Source organism: Notolepis coatsorum (assembly GCF_963971535.1).
Source record: "Notolepis coatsorum genome assembly, chromosome: 17".
NCBI classification, from domain to species: domain Eukaryota; kingdom Metazoa; phylum Chordata; class Actinopteri; order Aulopiformes; family Paralepididae; genus Notolepis; species Notolepis coatsorum.
In genome coordinates this window covers 43,197,241-43,216,920 of record NC_140181.1, presented here as the reverse complement: position 1 = coordinate 43,216,920, position 19,680 = coordinate 43,197,241, and the positions used below count along the sequence as shown (strand labels likewise).

The window sequence follows — 19,680 nt, the reverse complement described above, 5'->3', positions numbered from 1 at the left end:
TGCACCCTTACTTACAATTCATTATGAATTGAAAATGGGGAACCCTGATGTAAACAAGACGAAAGTCTTTCTCTGGTCTGGATCCCCTTAACAATTGTGTGTATTGAGCCGTACTGTACTGTACCCATTCTGCAATCTGTTATTGATTGATAAAAAATGTTATTAACATATTGCAGAATGGGTACAATACAGTACGGCTCAATACACACAATTGTTAAGGGGATGCAGACCAGAGAAAGACTTTTGTTTTGTTTACATCAGGGTCCCCCATTTACAATTCATAATGAATTGTAAGTAAGGGTGCAATTAACACCGTGCAACCCATTATTTGTGGAGCCCGCCCTTTAAGTCTTTGAGCTATTAGGCTACTAGGGTTCTTACTTTACGTTTTGGTGTACTGAAAAATGCTCCGATGTCTGTATTCTTTCTTTTTTCTGCCATGTTACCTGGTTGGCTGGACACACACACACACACACATTTTCATTTCAGGTATTGTACCTTAAGATAATTGAACATCTTGATTTACCGTAAATCCTCAAATATAGGACGGGTCTTCTATTTACCTCAGCTGCAAAGAGCACCAGGCCTTTATTAGAGAGGCTTATATAAGAGGCAGGCCTTAATTTCAAAAAATGACACTCATGGACATAATCCCTTCATTTTCAGACTTTTATTGCATTATTATTATAATAATAATAAAAAAAAAAAAAAAAAAAAATTGGGGGGCCCTCGTCACTAAAGGCCCACGGGCCGCGGCCGTCGTTAATCCGGCCCTGCTCGTCTGCCATAGCGAACGTTAAAATTTGCAAACGAAGTCAACGTTATCCAGCTGACGACACCACATATCTAGATATATGACAACGTTAGCTAGCGGCTAGCACTAAAGCTAACGCCAACCAGAGGGAAACTTTGTTATTATTATTATTATTCGGACCGTGAAACAATTTTATTGTATTGCGTGGTAGAAGTTATACCACTCAATAGTAAAGATGATGTCTAACATAATAGTTTGTTCGAACAACTGAACTTACTTAGTGGAAGATCCTGCTGTTGACTTGTGAGTTGTGACTAAAGTGTTCACGCTGCCTGCCTGCGTACCAGTTTACACCTGGAGGCTGCCTGCAGCGCTGTGAGACTGGAGTGCGCGTCCGCTCTGTCTGCTGGGGGCTGGATCAAACCATATTGGGCAGGGGGGTGTCGCAATCTTTGGAAACTTAAAAACTTGCTATTAACACTTTGACTGCCAGGGGGCGTCTTTAGACGTCTTTGCTGGCCATGCTAAAGTTGCCGGGGGACGCTGTACGTCGTCTTTATATCAATATTTCAAAAATCTGCGATCGGATTCATAATGTCCCTCCGCTGGCCTGAGATTCACCAGCAGGACCCACTGAGCTCTCTGGCGGTTCAGGAGCGCCATCTGGTGGCCGATCGGCGCAAGCGCTTAACAGGAAGCGCACTAGAGGTTTTGCTAGACGTCCGTATTGCTTCCGGCCACTCGGTACATGTCCCGTGACTCTAGCTCGTCACTCTACATAGCGATCGATTGCCAATAACTCGATAAACAACATGATTTGGACGTATATACCATTATACAAGCTGGAGATGGACCGGGTAATAATATATCCCATAATGATAAAATTTCTACTCGACGATGATCGCCCAACGGCGCGCGGAGACTGGGGTGAGTTTCAGCGTGTAACGTTACCGTCTTCGATAATAACTGATATTATCAACATTTGACCCACATTAGATGATTGGTATAACGCTGCCCACGGAATTATAAACGCCCCCTCGCCCATCCGGTCAACATCAGATGACGTGTAGTAACTTCTAGAAGTAAGTCTAGTTGGAATTTTTTATATCGCGCTGATTGCCATCAAACTGTATTTCATCATCAATATAATGCATTTGGGGCTATATATCACGTTCTGGAGAAAGCTGCAGAAAGAGATGAAAACATACTTATACATTAGACCATACTTTACTATGAATATGTGAATGAAAAAGTTTAACGTTGCTACACAATGAACAATACATATAGGACTTTGAATGGGCCCTAATAATGGCAATGTAGCAATCGAATTTAAAAAGTTATAGCCCTGCAAAGAAGGGGACTTTCTCCATAGACAAATAGCGCTGGCAATCTATGGTATATCATTAATTTAACCTTAGGCAACCAAAGTGTTAAGTGTCATTGCGTATTATTAATTTGATTGAAATTACGTAGTTATGGTTAGATAATATTTATATATTGGGGGGGGGGGGGATATTATGATAAAAAAGTGAGGGAGCAAAGGGACAAGTTTGCTCCCCCAAGTTCAATACTGGTAGAGCACCCACTTCGCCTGCTCCATTACGTAGGCGCCTATGTCCACTACAGCAAAAGATAAATAAATAATTACAAAAATACTAGTTCACGTTATTTTCAAGCTCCTCTAACTTATACTTGTCCAAGAATTCCTGTTTATATCTGCATTTAAACATTTCAATAGTATTACTTGTTTTTATTGCTACATCAATGCCATTCCAAATGGATACCCCACAAACTGAGATGCACTTGCTTTTGAGAGTTGTACGGACAATATAGGTTGTTTTAAATTCAATTTCCCTCTTAGATTATAACCCCATCTCTGCCCATGAAAATGTTTTGTATGTTGCCAGGTATGTATGCGCTGCCCTATAGTAGTACGTACAGTACACATCTTTTAGCATGACATCTTAAGGCCGCCACAGAGTCGGGCATACTGTGAGCGGACCGGACCCTGCCCAGCATGTCCGCAATCATTTGAGGTTTCAGTCAAACATACCACCGCTTACCAATTTCCTACATTTCTCATGCCAGTTTACTACATTTAATGCAGGTCGATATCAACCAACACGCAGAGCAACCTTTTGTGCGACACTGGTCCGCTCACGCCCGACTCTGTGGCGGCCAAAATGTCACACTAAGATGTACTGTACTGTAATGTAGTAGAACTACAGTATGACTACTATAGGGCAGCGCAGTATCTGCGATCTCCTAATAAAATAATTGATACGAATATTTATAAGAATATTTAAAGAATAATATAAGCCTATTGTTCATTCATTCATTACGCACGTAGACTATACAGTACGTGTGTGTGCGTGTGCGTGCGCTGCGGCAGTTGGCCAGGAGCGCGCAACAAAACGGTATAAATATGGAATACAGTCTATTCCACTATATAGCTATAGTGTGCTGTTGATGACAATACATTTTAATCTGATCTCATTTTGATCCATCGCAAAGCGCTTCAGCTCTACTTGTTGAATACTCGTGCTTTGCACACGGCCCTCGCATTATGAGCTGGAGGGGTGTGTCTGTATGCAAATGAAGTAAACACGAACACGCACCCAGGGTTCGCAGCAGTGATCATTTGGCAAGTTAAGACAACCTCTCCACGCATTGGTGAATCCGGGGGTAATTGTCGTAGGCTTTCTCTTACGACCTTCCAAGGAGGTTGTCGTAAGAGAAATCTTAAGACAATGTTGGTGAATGAGGTCCATTGACCAGCCGTCAATGAGCTCATTCAGCACCTTCCTGAGATCAAGTGTACTAAAAATCTAAGCAAATTAATAAAAGGCAGATGATTTACAGGGCGTTTTGTAGATACAGTACTGAATTTTGCCATCCGGACACATGCAATTTGAAATATGAATATAGAATATAGAATACCAGGCCTATAAATCGCCTTATTATGGCCACATCATACATCTATCGATTGGGCCGAATCTCCTCTTTCCAATGGCAGAGTTAAATCTGGATTTAGTACCTCCAGGCGCCCGTTTGATTGATTGATTGATTGAAAACTTTATTAACAGATTGCAGAATGGGTACAGTACAGTACAGCTCAATACATACAATTGTTAAGGGGATGCAGACCAGAGAAAGACTTTCGTCTTGTTTACATCAGGGTCCCCCATTTTCAATTCATCGTAACATATATGACATACATGACATACAGATAGACAGTACTGCTACATCTATATATTTATGACATACCATATTTGTAAATACAGTACTGTTTGTGATACAAAGAGAGCCTAGAAAAAAAAAAGTATATACATTTGCCGTAGAAACTGTACATTGGATTGGGTAGGTGGGGGTGGGATGGGGGACTGTACATTGGAGGTGGTTGGGTGGGTGGGGGGGGGGGGGGTAGGAGTGGGGGGGGGGGGTTGGGTAGGAGGGGTGGGTGGGGGGACACTGTACACTGTACAACTGTACAAACAAAACTGTACATTGGAATATTGACAAGACCATACTTGGTAATTTACTGTACATTGGAGGGGGTTGTGTTAGGACATTTACAGGGGCCAGTTTCGAATTGCAGTCTCCCGTAGGTGTTTTTTGAGAGTGTTTTTGAAAGTGGGTAGTGATTCACATTCCTTTACAGCTTTGGGTAGGGCGTTCCACATTGATGTGGCATAATTGCGAAACGTGTTTAGTCCCTTGTTTGAGCCGAATCTGGGTTTAACATGATTTGTGGAGCTCCCTCTGGTGTTGTGATCGTGGTATTCACTGACCTTTGGGAAGTATTTTGACATGTACATGGGTACCTTGATCGTGTAGTGTATCTTGTAGACCAGGCCCATTGCAAGTTGCTGTACTCTGTCGTCTACTCTAAGCCATCCTAAGTTGCCAAAGTGGGCAGGGGTGAGGTGGGTTCTAGGAGTAAGGTCAAGCAGTAGTCTGACCAGTTTGTTTTGAGATGTTTGTAATTTTGTTTTTAGCGCCTTTGAGGTGCTTTGGTACCATGAGGTGCAAGCATAGTCGTAGTACCCTTGAATGAGTGCTCCTGCCAGAGTCTTCAGGGTATTCTTGTTTACCAGAGAGGAGATCCGGTACAAGAATCGAGTTCGTTGGTTGACTTTTTTTATTACATTGGATGCCATTTTGTCACAGGAAAGATTTGCCTCTAGGATGGAACCCAGGTAGGTTACGTTACAGGGCAGCAAAGTCCGTGAATGAAATCTGTACTGTAAGTACAGTTACTTTTGTATAATGTCCATAGCTCCGCCATTTTTCACAAGATTGCAACATGTTTTTTTTTCTTAGACGTTCACAGTAAGGTAAAGAAACAATATACGTTGTATTTTATGGCAATAACGTTCAGGTTTGTTCGACCCATGAGATATAATCACGAAAATGACTACGTCAGGCGGCTGTAGCTTTGACAGCGGCTGGTGTGAGCTGGGTAGTGTAGTTTTATGAAATCTCTACGTCCATCAAAAGCCCTGGGTCTCCTCTTTCTTAGGACTACAGCAATTTCATGACGGCGTAATTTCCTCACATCTAAATCATACGGTTTCCGATGCAATGCGCTGAGATTTTTATAAACTCATATTTTGTGTTTTATAAACACTTAAAATCATTGGTAAACAAACGTAGTGCTGGAAATATACACTTTGACTGCTGTTTTGATAGGGTTAGGGTCTTTACTCTTGGCTACATTTGAAAAAGAAACGCAACATTAATTAATACAGACTGTATTGATCTATTTATGATGTGAAATAAATCTCAACCCGGTACCGGGCCGATCTGGCCTTGGGTGAATGTCCAAAAATCGGAACTATCCCTTTAAATCAGAATTGTACTTACAGTAACATGTGATTCACGTTCCAACGCTTCAATCTTTGAGGTTCAACTTACCCCCATCACAAACTTAGTGTAGCTTCTCACTGCTGGGGCTTGGCTGAACTGCAAGATAAGCACAGGGAGAGAGCAATGAATACATTTATTATTACATATTGTGACGAACCTGGTAGGGTACAGGCTCGCCACGGTTCAAATACAAACAAATTCGAATTGATTGATTGATTGATTGAAAACTTTATTAACAGATTGCAGAATGGGTACAGTACAGTACAGCTCAATACATACAATTGTTAAGGGGATGCAGACCAGAGAAAGACTTTCGTCTTGTTTACATCAGGGTCCCCCATTTTCAATTCATCATACCATATATGACACACACGACATACAGATAGACAGTACTGCTACATCTATACATTTATGACATACCAGATTTGCAAATACAGTAGTTTGTGATACAAAAAGAGTCCAGAAAAGAGTCCAGAAAAGAGAGTATATACATTTGACATAAAAACTGTACATTGGAGGAGGTTGGGTAGGTGGGGTGGGGTTGGGTGGGTGGGGGGGGGGGGGCGGGGGGAACTATACATTGGAGGTGGTTGGGTGGGTGGGGGGGGGGTTGGGTAGGGGGTGGGTGGGGGACACTGTACACTGTACAATACAAGTATTTATTGAATTCAGGGCAGAATCAAGAGGGAAAAAGCAATAGAATGGTCGTGATCCGGTCCGGGGGTCAAAAACACAAAACAGGCTTGCCGACAGAAAAAGGGATTGTTCACAATTCAGGGTAGTCGTCCAGTCCAGGGTCAGTACACAGGGGGGACTCTCAGCCAGTCCAGGGTCCAGTACACAAAGAACACCTATCTCTCTTTCTCCTCACCTTTCACTACCTCTCACCGTCGCAACTCTGAATCTCAATCTCTCTCTCTCTCCAACTCCTTACTCTGCTCAACTCAACCCTCTCTAACCTAGTGTTAATGTAGTGTGTGGGACTGGGTGTGTGCACATGAGATGTGGCTGGACTAATGATGTGCAGGTGTGTCCTACAGTACTAATCAGCTACCTAATTGACTCTACTCCTTCCATGACGGACATATCTCCCATCCTTCACATATCCAAAGGAGGGGGGAGGAGATCGGTCACAATATATTAGTTAGAGTCAATCTATAATGACAAATGTTTTCACTGTAATTGGCAAAAGAAAATAAATATGCCTCGGCTAACCAGTAGCCAGTGGGGCTTAACACATCCTGCGCCAAAAACGTCGTACAACGGGTTCCATGGTCATGCTAATTCTGCCATTCCATGGCGTACAACGTTATTTCATTTTTTCGCCATGGTATTCAGAATGCCCTCACGGAGCCTGGTCTGATGCAGTGGGAGCCTGCACAACTCTGCAACGCTTCAATACTGCCGCCTGGTGGATGATCGGCGAGTTACAACCGGAAATGGATCTCTGGTGATCTCGGTGCACCGGGCAAATGCGTCCGGCACTCACATATTGTTGCGGGACTCTAGACACACATCGTGTATATGGATCGCTGCCATAACTCAATAATCGATATGATTTGGGCGTTTATTATTATTATACAAACCGGAAATGGATCGAGTAGATCACGTCAAATAAGTGGGATATTTTTCCTCCAGTCTCATCGGCGAATGGTAAGAGGACGCTGACGTCATTTTCAGCATGAGTGTTTATTATTAATAATGCAAACTGCTCTGATCAATGTATCACCCATACTACATAAAGCATTTACTGACGATCACGGAATTATAAATGACCCCCCCCCCCCCCCCCCCCGTTCATCCGCGCATGATCAGACATAACGTTTAGGATCATATACAGTTAACATTTTTAATATAACATGTATCGGCAACAAACGGCAGTTGATAATCTATATATGCGTTTATGCCTATAACTCACGTTCTAGGAATTACTGCAGAAAACGATAAAAACATATTTATATTCTAGACGGTATTTTCGAATGAATCTATGAATGAAAAAGTATAACGTTCCTACATCCTGAACGATAGATAATCGATGTTGAATGGGCCATAGTAATGTCAATTTAGCAATACAATTAAAAAAGTTATAGCCCTGCAAAGAAGGTGAACATCTCCATAGGCTTAGAGTGGTGGCAGAGAGTGGTATGAGACGGGCAAACTGCGTGGCAGTTAATGTGTTAAGAGTAGGAGATTTATGGGGTCTATATTCTAGCATTATATTCTAGCATTGATAGGTCTTATCCAGAATTATAATAAAATGTGGGTGCAAGATCTCACAAACATTATATATGGTTATATGGCCTTATAGAGTCAGAACTCTCTTCTTCTCAGAGTGTGTGAGGTTGGCAGTAAAATAAGAATGTTCTGTCTCTCAAAGCGAGATCAAAGCGATGATTTGTAATTGATATGTAATTTGATACCCAGATTTTTATACAGGTGTCAATTCTATACTGGTTTAAATAAACAATTTGATAGTATTTCCCATCTTTGCTGAGCAAGAGTTTTGTGCAAAAGGAATTAAAGGCCGGCCACTTATAGACGCAAAATATAGGCCAGTTGTATTCAATGATTGAAGCAAATAAAAGCCTGGGCTATTCTTTAAATGGGTGCCATTCCCCTTTAACTCATTGAGCGCCACGCCCTTTTTCCATCTTTACTCAATGGCGCCATCGTTATTGACCATTTTAGCGATGTTTGCAGACCCATCGTGTGTTCTGTATTATAGCTATGGAGACAATAGTATGGCTCATTTGACAGGCATTGTTCATAGTCCATCACTGACTAACGAGTTCATTTCTACATACTGTAGTTTGTGCACTATTACACGCTAAACATAGCAAAATAATCCAGTCTTTTTTCATAGATCGCAAGATATGGCACGTTATATGCAATATGCCCAAATCGTTCTGGTTGCTCGCCCGAAACCCCAAATACTTCCAAATCAAAAGGTATATACCATGTACATACATGGCCGCCTAGTTATAGTTGAAAGTGGGGGTGCAAGATTTTTTTTTTCTTTAATTTTTTTTTAATTTTTTTTTTAAATTCTTTTTGACAGGCAAGGTGTGGTTTGGAGGGGGTCCGGCACGACCCCCTCCATGGCAGATTTTTTTTTAAATTTAATGAACCTGTACGTGCAATTTCCTGCAATATAGAGCCACCACTAGACCCCTGGCCCTTCTATCCTCTTTGTTTTACTGTGTCCTACCAGTTTTTATTACTTTCATTGCTTTATTATGTTTTTAATCCTATATCTTGCACCATACTGTTTGTTTTTGTTGCTTTCATTGCTTTGCTATGTTTTTTTTCTTTCTTTTAATCTTATACCTTGCCTCACACTAATTTGTTTTTATCAACTTGCTTGTGAAGCACTTTGGTGTCAGCTGCCGCTGCCTGGAAATGTGCTATACAAATAAAACTGACTTGACTTGACTTCAATCTTGACCAATAAAGCTGCTCTTTTCACTATAAAACTCAGTTTATATTGCAGTATGATAGCCAATTACTATAATAATAATATATTAATATATATATATACTGTATATACACTGTATATTGATTTTTCGCTCATTCATTTTTATTAAATCAATCTCCTTTCAAATAGGCCAAGTTTTAATAAGAAAGAGAAAAAAGATATATTTCCATTACCTGTAAATCTTGTGTCTCTTTCTATCCTTCTCTGCCTCCTCCCTGAGTCTGCAGTGCACAATCATGACATCGATAAAAAAAAAAAAAAAAAAAGTAAAAAAAAAAAAAAAAAAAAAAAAAATGAGGCCCCTCGTCACTATAGGCCCACGGGCCGCGGCCGTCGTTAATCCGGCCCTGCTCGTCTGCCATATAGATAGCGTTAACGTTTGCAAATAAAGTCAACGTCATCCAGCTCACACCACATATCTAGATAACGTTAGCTAGCGGCTAGCACTAAAGCTAACGCCAACCAGAGAGGGAAACGTTATTATTATTTATTCGAGGAAACCGTATGACCAGATCGCAATTCGGGACCGTGAAACACTTTTATTGTATTGCGTGGTAGAACCATAGAAGTTCTACTACCACTCAATAGTAACTTATGTCTAACATAATCCTTTTATTTGAACAACTTACTGGAAAAGCCTGCCTGCCTGCCTGCCTGCCACCAATATTATGACACACTCTGTGCGCTTTGATTTACACTCAGCCTACCTGCAGCCAGACTGCAGTGCTGTGAGCCAAGGTCTACGCGCTGGAGATGGGAGGCACTGGATCAAACCATAATGGGGCAGGGGGGGGGGGTTCGCAATCTTTGGAAACTTAAAAACTTGTTATTAAGTGTCATTGCGTATTATTAATTTGATTGAAATTACGTAGATAGGTTAGATAATATTTATATATTGGGGGGGGGGGGATATATCAATGATCAAAAAGTGAGGGAGCAAAGAGACAAGTTTGCTCCACCAAGTTCAATACTGGTAGAGCACCCGCTTCGTCTGCTCAATTACGTGGGCGCCTATGTGTACATATGTGTCTTCACAAATTTATCAAGGGGGGTTTTAACTCAAAACTGTGATCGTTACCAAAAGCAAGTTTTACGTCCGGTAAACTACGACACTGATCGGTACAGAAGCATGTTTTACGTATAAAAAAAAAAACAGCAGGTTACCTAAGATAGACCTTACCTCAGTCAGAAAGTACTCCAAAATGAATAAATCCCAGTCTATCCCATGGCGATCGCAATTACTTGTGTATATTGGGCATGGCTACCATACGGGAAATAATAGCTTTGAGGCACCAAATCTTCCACCGATTGCTATGTTGTGATCCACTCCTAGGCGGAAACAGCCGGAGTGGATCACAAGACAAGTGATATTCCCAGTTCCCAGTTCAGAAGGTAGGTGATACTGCCACCTGGTGAGATTCGATCGAAAGATTCGGGGATCAAAGAACAAAGATCAAAGGATCCAAAAACGAGTATATTCGTTATTGGCGCTCAACGCATGACGGCGAAACACGGGGCGGGCGGAGCTAACAATATACTCGTTATCACCATACATAACGCTTATATTGAAACACGTTGACATTAGGGCCGTTCTTTCAACCTAAAAGTGCACTTTCTTCAACCTCGAACCTAAATTCCTTAGCAACCCGTGTTACCAAGTAAACAAATTACAGAACGATAGCCACGTTAGTTAGCCAGCGCCAGCCAGGTACCAACGCTAGCTCTCAGAACGATAGCCAGTTAGCCAGCGCCAGCCAGGTACCAACGTTAGCTCTCAGAACGATAGCCAGTTAGCCAGCACCAGCCTAGTACTAATGTTAGCTCTCAGAACGATAGCCAGTTAGCCAGCACCAGCCTAGTACTAACGTTAGCTCTCAGAACGATAGCCAGTTAGCCAGCACCAGCCTAGTACTAACGTTAGCTCTCAGAACAATAGCCAGTTAGCCAGCGCCAGCCAGGTACCAACGTTAGCTCTCAGAACGATAGCCAGTTAGCCAGCACCAGCCTAGTACTAACGTTAGCTCTCAGAACGATAGCCAGTTAGCCAGCCTAGTACTAACGTTAGCTCTCAGAATGATAGCCAGTTAGCCAGCACCAGCCAGGTACTAACGCTAGCTCTCAGAACGATAGCCACGTAACCCTCTGCTGGCGTGTGCTGTGCACTACAATCAACTCTGTGTCAGTGTAATAGCAGTCTGTGACGTCACAGTATTGAGAATCATACCGGCGGGATTTCGAAATATCCTGGTATACCGTAATACTGTCATACCGCCCGAGCCTAATAGAGAGGGAGAGAGAGGAATACGGAGCATTTACACACACATTTACACACACTAGCATCGATCACTTGTAGGCTACCATAGCGCAGGCTCATGACAGCAACGTTACATTAGTGACTTGGTTGAAACGGGATTCCGGAGTGATATCAATTAAAGTGGAAGGCAAATGCATCCTCGCTATCTCCTCTGACTGCGAGCAGTGCTCTGCATGTCCGGCTGCACTGCCACTGTCTGTCTGTGTCTGTGTACGGGTCTGGTCCAATCACATTCAGCGTCCCGTCAGTGTTTTCCCCCCTCACCCACATTCTGCGAATCAGAGGCAGAGTAGGGCAGGTCTTAAACAGTCTGAGTCAGAGCAGAGTTGACAGCGCATATACAGTAAACTCGCTCCCAGTTTTATCGCCGTGAGATAAATGTAGCTACTAGCCTAGTTTCGCCAGCAGGTAGCCAGCAGAAAAATATGGCATTTTCAAAGATGGTCAGTAAAAGAAAAGTCGACTGTAATTCAAAGGTGAATGGACTGAAAAATATGCGTTCATCCTGAGTCCCAGCACCAAACCAATGTGACTATATGCCAAGAAACGGTAGCTCTTGTGAAGGGTGGCAATTTGAAAATAATGTATGACTGAAGTGATGGAGACCATGTTTGAAGGCAAACAAAAGCAAATCCCCCTCAGATAGCACAGCAACCAGAATAACTGAAATACTGGCTGGTGATTTGATTAAACAGCTTTGTGATAGAATAAAAAAAAAAAAGCAGTGCATTTCCATAGCTGTGGATGAGTCCACTGACACCACTGAGAAGCCTATGTTCTGAAGAACCATTCATGTTCTGAAGAACTGTTCATGTTCTGAAATGTTATTGCTAAAGATTGGATCAGTTGTACTTTTTTTTTTGAATACTTGAAACCCTTTTTTTGTGGAATATTTGATGCGGCCCAGCCTCACCCAGACTCTACCTCCAGCGGCCCCCAGGTAAATTGAGTTTGAGACCCCTGACCTAGGTAAATGGAATATTGCTCCACTTCTACAAGGCTATTTGCATATTCTTGGTATCTAGGGACATCTATGGACCTCAGGGAATGTATTCACAGTGTCAGAAATATTGTGTCTATTACTAGGCTTGCTTAAATTGTGATGAAACAAAGGAGAATATGAATTATGATTTTTCTTTGCATCTTTGACAGTGAATAACACCATGCTAATAATGACCAAACATAAACTGCCACTGATCCCGTTCAGTACCTTATTGAGATCATGTGTACAAAAAAATCGAAGGAAATTAATAAAGGGAAGATGATTAAACAGAAGGTTCTGTAGATACAGTACTGAATTCTCCCATCCGGAGAACAGATAATGATATCTACTGTAATTTACTGTACATTTTAATTTTCACCACAGTGCAACCATTTTGAAACTAATTTCAAACAATATTTGTCAAAAACGTTACCTTTTGTGGCTTATTATCCTGAATAATAACAGTTATTGATATAATTCATACAGAACTCTGAACTTCGAACCCCCATAGAATCTTCCAGGAAGTGTAGTTCGGAAAAATTTATCAACAGCTATAGACCACTGCAACACTTCCGGGATTCTGAAATCGGGGAGGAGATTGCAGGGGGGGGCAAATGAATGAATGTGGACGAGAGCCTTGACATTAAGTGATTGCAGATACGGCTGTGGGGGTCCTAGCGACATGATCGAATAGACTTGTATGCGCCTGACTCTCCTGAACACGGCGCGAGACATTCCTAATCGATCAGAACTAAATTGGCAGCGAAAAAGACCGTTTTTAAGCATCGATTCCCCAAGCACATGCGCAGATTGGCCACAGAGTGTGACGCAACGCACATCCACACTGGAATGTTCCATTAGAGGGGCATTAGAGGGGGTGTTGTGTTGTGAGAATGATAAGATAGAATTAAATATACAGTAAAAGGAATACAGTACAAATATACAGAAGTCTACAGTAAGTGTAATATTGCACAGTGTTGTGCATTTATAATCAGCAGCTTAGGCTACATAGTAGGCTAATGACAGCCTATTCTAGTCTAGCAGGTGCTGGTATAGACTAGTAATGTTGATTTTCAGTCATCTATGACATTTTTTGCCTAGATATACCGTATATCTAGGCAAAAAATTTCATATATGTCATATATGTCATATATTATACGTCTATACCAGCACCTGCTAGACTAGAATAGGCTGTCATTAGCCTACTATGTAGCCTAAGCTACTGATTATAAATGCACAACACTGTGCAATATTACACTTACTGTAGACTTCTGTATATTTGTACTGTATTCCTTTTACTGTATATTTAATTCTATCTTATCATTCTCACAACACAACACCCCCTCTAATGCCCCTCTAATGGAACATTCCAGGGTGGATGTGCGTTGCGTCACACTCTGTGGCCAATCTGCGCATGTGCATGGGGAATCGATGCTTAAAAACGGTATTTTTCGCTGCCAATTTAGTTCTGATCGATTAGGAATGTCTCGCGCCGTGTTCAGGAGAGTCAGGCGCATGCATACAAGTCTATTCGATCATGTCTCTAGCACCCCCACAGCCGTATCTGCAATCACTTAATGTCAAGGCTCTCGTCCACATTCATTCATTTGCCCCCCCCCCCCCGCAATCTCCTCCCCGATTTCAATGTAACGCGGAAGTGTAGTGGTCTATGCATGTCCTCTACAAAATGGCCACAAAAAGACTACAATTCCCATGGTTAAAAATGTCCAAAATGGTCGCCCTCTCGGAATAGACTTGGCCAAATCGAAAAGTTTAATCTATCTAATGACACTTTTAACCTATTGCTAAACTAACGTATTGATGATAATATACATTCTACATGGTGTTGTGACATGTTAGTGATGTTAATACTTGAATACGGTTTAAATTTAAATCGCACATTTTATACAACAGTCAAAAAAAGATTGATTAATGACCAGATGGCATTTCGGGACCGGTACTGGCGATCAGGAATTGGATTAATCTTTTTGCAGAACATCTGATGTGAGGTAAGGACTCTATTTTACCAGTCTTGGGTTAATCAGATGTTTTTTTCTCTGCCATCGCAGCGTGTGTGTGTGTGTGTGCGTAACGTTAGCGCTGACCACGGCATGGATAATCGATTTTTCAGCCCGCTTCTCTAGCGTGCATAAGTACACATATACTATCGATAATCTAGCGTTTATTTGAAAACGATTCATAAATCAGCCGGAAAATGACAACGTGTTGTGTGTATTACACTAAAGGGCGATTCCTGCGTAATCTTTTTCTTTTTCTAGAAATTTCCAAAAACTTCTGTTTTTCAAAACGTTATATAAAACGGAAATGTACCAATGAAGAAACAATCCGTTTTGTACATGTTGACTGCAAGCAAGTCATTGATAAGCGACGGGCGTATTAGACACATAGCCATAATATAGAATATAGAAATAGCTCCACGAAAATCATGAAATATCGGAAAATCTGTCCCAAAAGCGATAAATCGTGTGCTTTCGTGACTTTTTATTTAATTTTTTTTATAATATGTTTTTGGTAGATTTTTATGGGTTTATTGGACAAGCCCGGCAGAGAGGAAGGATGGGAGAAGATATGGGGGGAGGACATGCGGCCAAGGTCGCCGGGTCCGGGAGTCGAACCCGGGATGGCCGCATTGCACTGCAGTGCATTACGTGGTGCGCCATCCTGGACTAACTGTTAATGATGAAGGTTGTGTTGACAACGTCTAACTTACATTGTCGTCTACAGCGTAGGTGTTGATGAAGTGAGCCAGGAGGTTACAACACCACAGGAAGATGAGTTCACCCAACACATGGGGCACCACTCCCCTGAAAACAGTGTAGGGTCAGAGGTCAATATAAGATAAAAGTGAAAATGCAATTGGCATTGCTGGGTCTCATTGTTTTACTGATACAATTGTGAAATTCTGAAGAAAAAGATGACTCACACGAAGAATCCTCCTATGCCTTCCTCCTTGAAGATCTTGGTGATGCAGCTGAACAGCCCACTGTGTTGCAGACAAACCCCACAAGTATACAACACAAAGAATAGATGTAGTACTGTAGCTGGTCTTCTCTGTTTGAGTGACGTATTTGTTTATGTACAAAGCGCTCATTGGACATTTGTCACCATCACCAATGATGTCACCATCATACATCACTATGTTGGACTAGTCGGCTGGTTCCTATCACACAAACTACAGTGCCTGGCTCAAGTTACAGGGTCAAAATACACTTGGGCCCAAACGTTTCCCTAGCAACAGAATTCCATCCAGTGAAACCAAACCATCTATAGCACAGGGGATAATAATTACATCATAGCCTGTGTATTGGTAAATAAACATATTATAATTTTACAGTTTATCGCTTAATGTTGACAGACCAAGACAGGACTGTCCACCAAGGGTTTGTAGTTTGTCATATGGAGCTCTGTTGTGTCATACTGTGTCTTACCTGTACTTGACCTCTTGACCTACGAACTGAGCCATGCAACGCACCGAGACGACTGGAAATGAAAGGAGGAAGAAAAGACATGTGACCAGTACAAGCACCAAGTCTACCAGCCCAGAGTAATATCCTGTCGCCACAACATTATAGAATTAACAAGGAAACCACTGACCGTTAACAAAATCACAAACGGTTCAAAATTGTTAACCCCATAAAGTACAAAATTTTATGACAAAAAGTCCCACGTTTTGAGAAGACAGAAACTCCCAGAAATAGACTGCAACCATTTTATCTTGTCTCAATGCATAGTGTTGTTTTATTAATTAAACAAAACAGTTAAGCCTGACTGTTACAACATGGTGTCCTTGTCTAAAATACTGATGTTATAACAGGTGTGAGTAAACAGGACAGACAAATCCAGAGAGGAAAGAAAACAGTGTTCTGACGTACCATGGAAAGGATGAGTGGCTATTCTGGACAGGCACTGGATGACCATCTCATGCGAGGTCTTGAATGATGAAACAGAAACGGGAGGTTAGCCTGTGATGTTTTGCAAACATTTTGGTTGCGTTAGAAAATAGAATGCTAGGTGACACACTGACACCTGCCTCCAAAGGACTCATGGCAGCATGACGACTGAATTGCGATAAATTCCATTAGGCCTCACTAAAAATAGAAAAGGGGTTTTGAAAACATGATACATAATCATAATTGAAAACATAATCATGGTTCTCCAAGCCATGTTAGTAAAAAAAAATATATATCAAGTTTAGACATGGAAGGAAAACATATTATCCCCAATGGCCCACCAGGCCTGTAACGTACTGGGAGAAACACTGGAGTCTGATATTAACATCAGACCACTGGTTTTAGTCCTAATGAAGGGTGATTGTTCATTGAGAATGCTTGTGCTTCATATGGTCTAACAGACATCATTCGTCGCTTTCACCTTATTCAGTCTACTCTAAACAATAGGACAGGGATATGCAACTAGATTAGCAAGTGGGCCACTTTGAGAAAGCTATTGATGTCAGGGGACAGAGCATAGACTGATGGGGGAGGGTCTGTGTACAGTATGTGTGCTTGTTTTATGCTATATCCTGTCTTTTTTTTAGCCGAACTGTGACTTTAAGGCTGAGTGTAGTTTAGTTTATTAGGATCCCCAATTAGCTATAGCATTGCAGTAGTTATACTTCCTGGGGTCCACAAAAAACCTACATTGTGACCGTGCAACATAATACTTTGGATTATTCTCTTGGGTCTCCACGCCCCAGTCAAAACAAGAACGGTTACTTTTTCACACTCAGCCCTGTGGTTCACCTGCGAGCTGCAAAAAATTAAGACAACTGGGCGTGTCTTTGAGCGACGCCTCAAGGCCACAGGCCTCACTGTCCACAAAATGGCCTACAAAGACCACCAAAAGGCCTACTCAAAATCCCTCAGAGATGCACAGTCAGTTTTACTCCAACATAATTAACAACAGCCCTGGCAACTCCAAGCAGCTATTTTCCACCATAAAACAACTTCTCAAACCGCAAACTCTCACACACACAGACTGTAGACATCACAGAGGAACAGTGCAATAACTTCATTACCTTTTTCAGAACCAAAGTCGACACCATCCGGTCCCTTCTCACCAGCCCCTCCACTCCACCTGCCCCCACGGCCTTCCCACAGCCAGGGATCTCCCAGCCTCTCTGCTGTTTCTCCAACATCACACAGCGAGAGGTTGAGGATACCATCAACACGATGAAACCCTCCACCTGTGCCCTGGACCCCTTTCCCACCGCCCTGGTTAAATCAAACATTTGTGCCATAAGTCCCCTGATCACTAGAGATGTTCCGATACCATTTTTTCCTTCCTGATCCGATTCCGATACCTAAGCTTTGGGTATCGGCCGATACCGATACTGATCCGATACCAGTGCATACATTATTTTTTATTTTTTTCAGCTACTGTTTTATATATACTGTTTTTTAGTAATAACTATAAAGTAATGGTATTTATTCAACAACAGGTGATTGTATAGATTAGTATTAGTATCATTAATTGACAACTAAATGAGTTCACCCACGGAAAGGATGTTGGGACATTGATTCCGCACGGACGTTATATGTTGTTGAACGTTGTTGCCAGATGGCTCCGTTTAGGTTAGCTAGTAGTAGAGGCTCTGTTGTGATTTTTAATGCACAATAAATATTCAACATTCTCTTTTGAGACTCCGCCTCAGACTCTTATCATTTGGCACTAAAAGCTAAACATTGTCACCGGTATGGCTGTCCGCAACATGTCATTAATTGCATTAAAAGCTAAAACTAGCTTTTCGGTTAGCTGATGCTAATAACACCAGCAAGCGAACCCATCAGAGCTCCCTGTCACACTGCTCTGTCGGGGCGATGGCATTTAAGAAAGTATCTGCTGTTAAAATGACAAACAGCATTGACACTTTAATTCACGGTTGATTAAAACACGTTTGTTTTATAATGCTCACTCTCAGCAGGAGAATACCGCACGTGTTGTTGATAAATGACGTCATATGGTATCGGAGGCTAGCCTTTCAGCGTACTCGCAGATACCGATACCAACATTTTAGGCAGTATCGGAGGCATTTCCGATACTGGTATCGGTATCGGAACAACTCTACTGATCAACAAAACCATAAACCTTTCCCTCCAGTCTGGCCACGTTCCCTCTGCTCTAAAAACCGCCATCATCACACCCCTCCTCAAAAAACCCACCTTGGACCCGGCAGTCCTTGCCAACTACAGACCCATCTCAAACCTCTCCTTCCTTTCCAAGGTCCTGGAAAAAGCGGTAGCTAGCCTGCACAGATCCAGGACCATCTCCAACGCAATAAAATCACAGAGAAGTTCCAGTCTGGCTTCCGCACCGCCCACAGCACTGAAACAGCGCTCGTCAGGGTCAAAAACTACCTGTTGATGGTGGCTGATGCTGGCTCCCCTTCACTCCTCATCCTGCTTGACTTAACCGCAGCATTTGACACTAGGGCTGGGCGATATGGCCTAAATATGATATCACGATATTTTCTGACCTTTCGGCGATACACGATACACATCACAATGTTTTTCTTTTTTTCCCCAAACAATTCATTATGAGGCTTACCAAGACAGTATTTGAGTTTGCAAGCTAACATTAAAGACTAAATAAAATACCCATGCATTTAGCATTTTTATATTATATATTAGATTTAGATTATTAGATTATATATTGCATATATTTAGCAATGAGATATTATATGATTTAGATATGAAATATGATTAATTGAAAATGGGGGACCCTGATGTAAACAAGACGAAAGACTTTCTCTGGTCTGCATCCCCTTAACAATTGTATGTATTGAGCTGTACTGTACCCATTCTGCAATATGTTAATAAAGTTTTAAATCAATCAATCAATCAATAAATAGCATTTTAGCATTTTTATGAAACTACTGTATATTTGTATGTCTCTAAATGTTTTGATGAATTGAAAATGGAGGACCCTTATGTAAAAAAGCCGAAAGTCTTTTTCTGGTCTTCATCCCCCAGTCCACTGTTGTTGTATTGAGCTGTACTGTATTGTACCCATTCTGCAATCGTTAATAACGTTTTCATTCATTCGATCATTCAGCCGGCAACAGAATAATTTTGATTGACAGTCGAGTCTGCCAATTACGTCACACCGATTGAACCCGCCCTGCTGTTCTTAGCACCAATCGGCAAGCTCTATGCGTTTTTTACTTCCGCAATTGATTTTGACGAGAGCTGAGCTCAGCTCAACGACAACAACAGCTCCCTGCGGCAGACGAGTGATTACCAGCGCACCGCAGCATGACTAAACAA

The 19,680-nt window shown here is 41.8% G+C and overlaps 1 protein-coding gene across 3 annotated transcripts in view; it reads right to left on the bottom strand.

Moving 5' to 3' along the window:
• The window catches only part of LOC311243784 (mitochondrial carrier homolog 1-like), a 49,691-nt gene that overhangs the window by 22,640 nt on the left and 7,371 nt on the right, over positions 1-19,680 (bottom strand). For all 3 annotated transcript variants that reach the window (XM_084333127.1, XM_084333129.1, XM_084333128.1), the window contains exons 5-9: positions 16,288-16,345; positions 15,844-15,895; positions 15,339-15,398; positions 15,126-15,219; positions 5,672-5,719 (exon numbers count right to left, since the gene is read on the bottom strand). In XM_084333127.1, the coding sequence (XP_084189253.1) occupies positions 5,672-5,719; positions 15,126-15,219; positions 15,339-15,398; positions 15,844-15,895; positions 16,288-16,345 (312 nt within the window). The remainder of the gene's footprint in view (positions 1-5,671; positions 5,720-15,125; positions 15,220-15,338; positions 15,399-15,843; positions 15,896-16,287; positions 16,346-19,680) is intronic.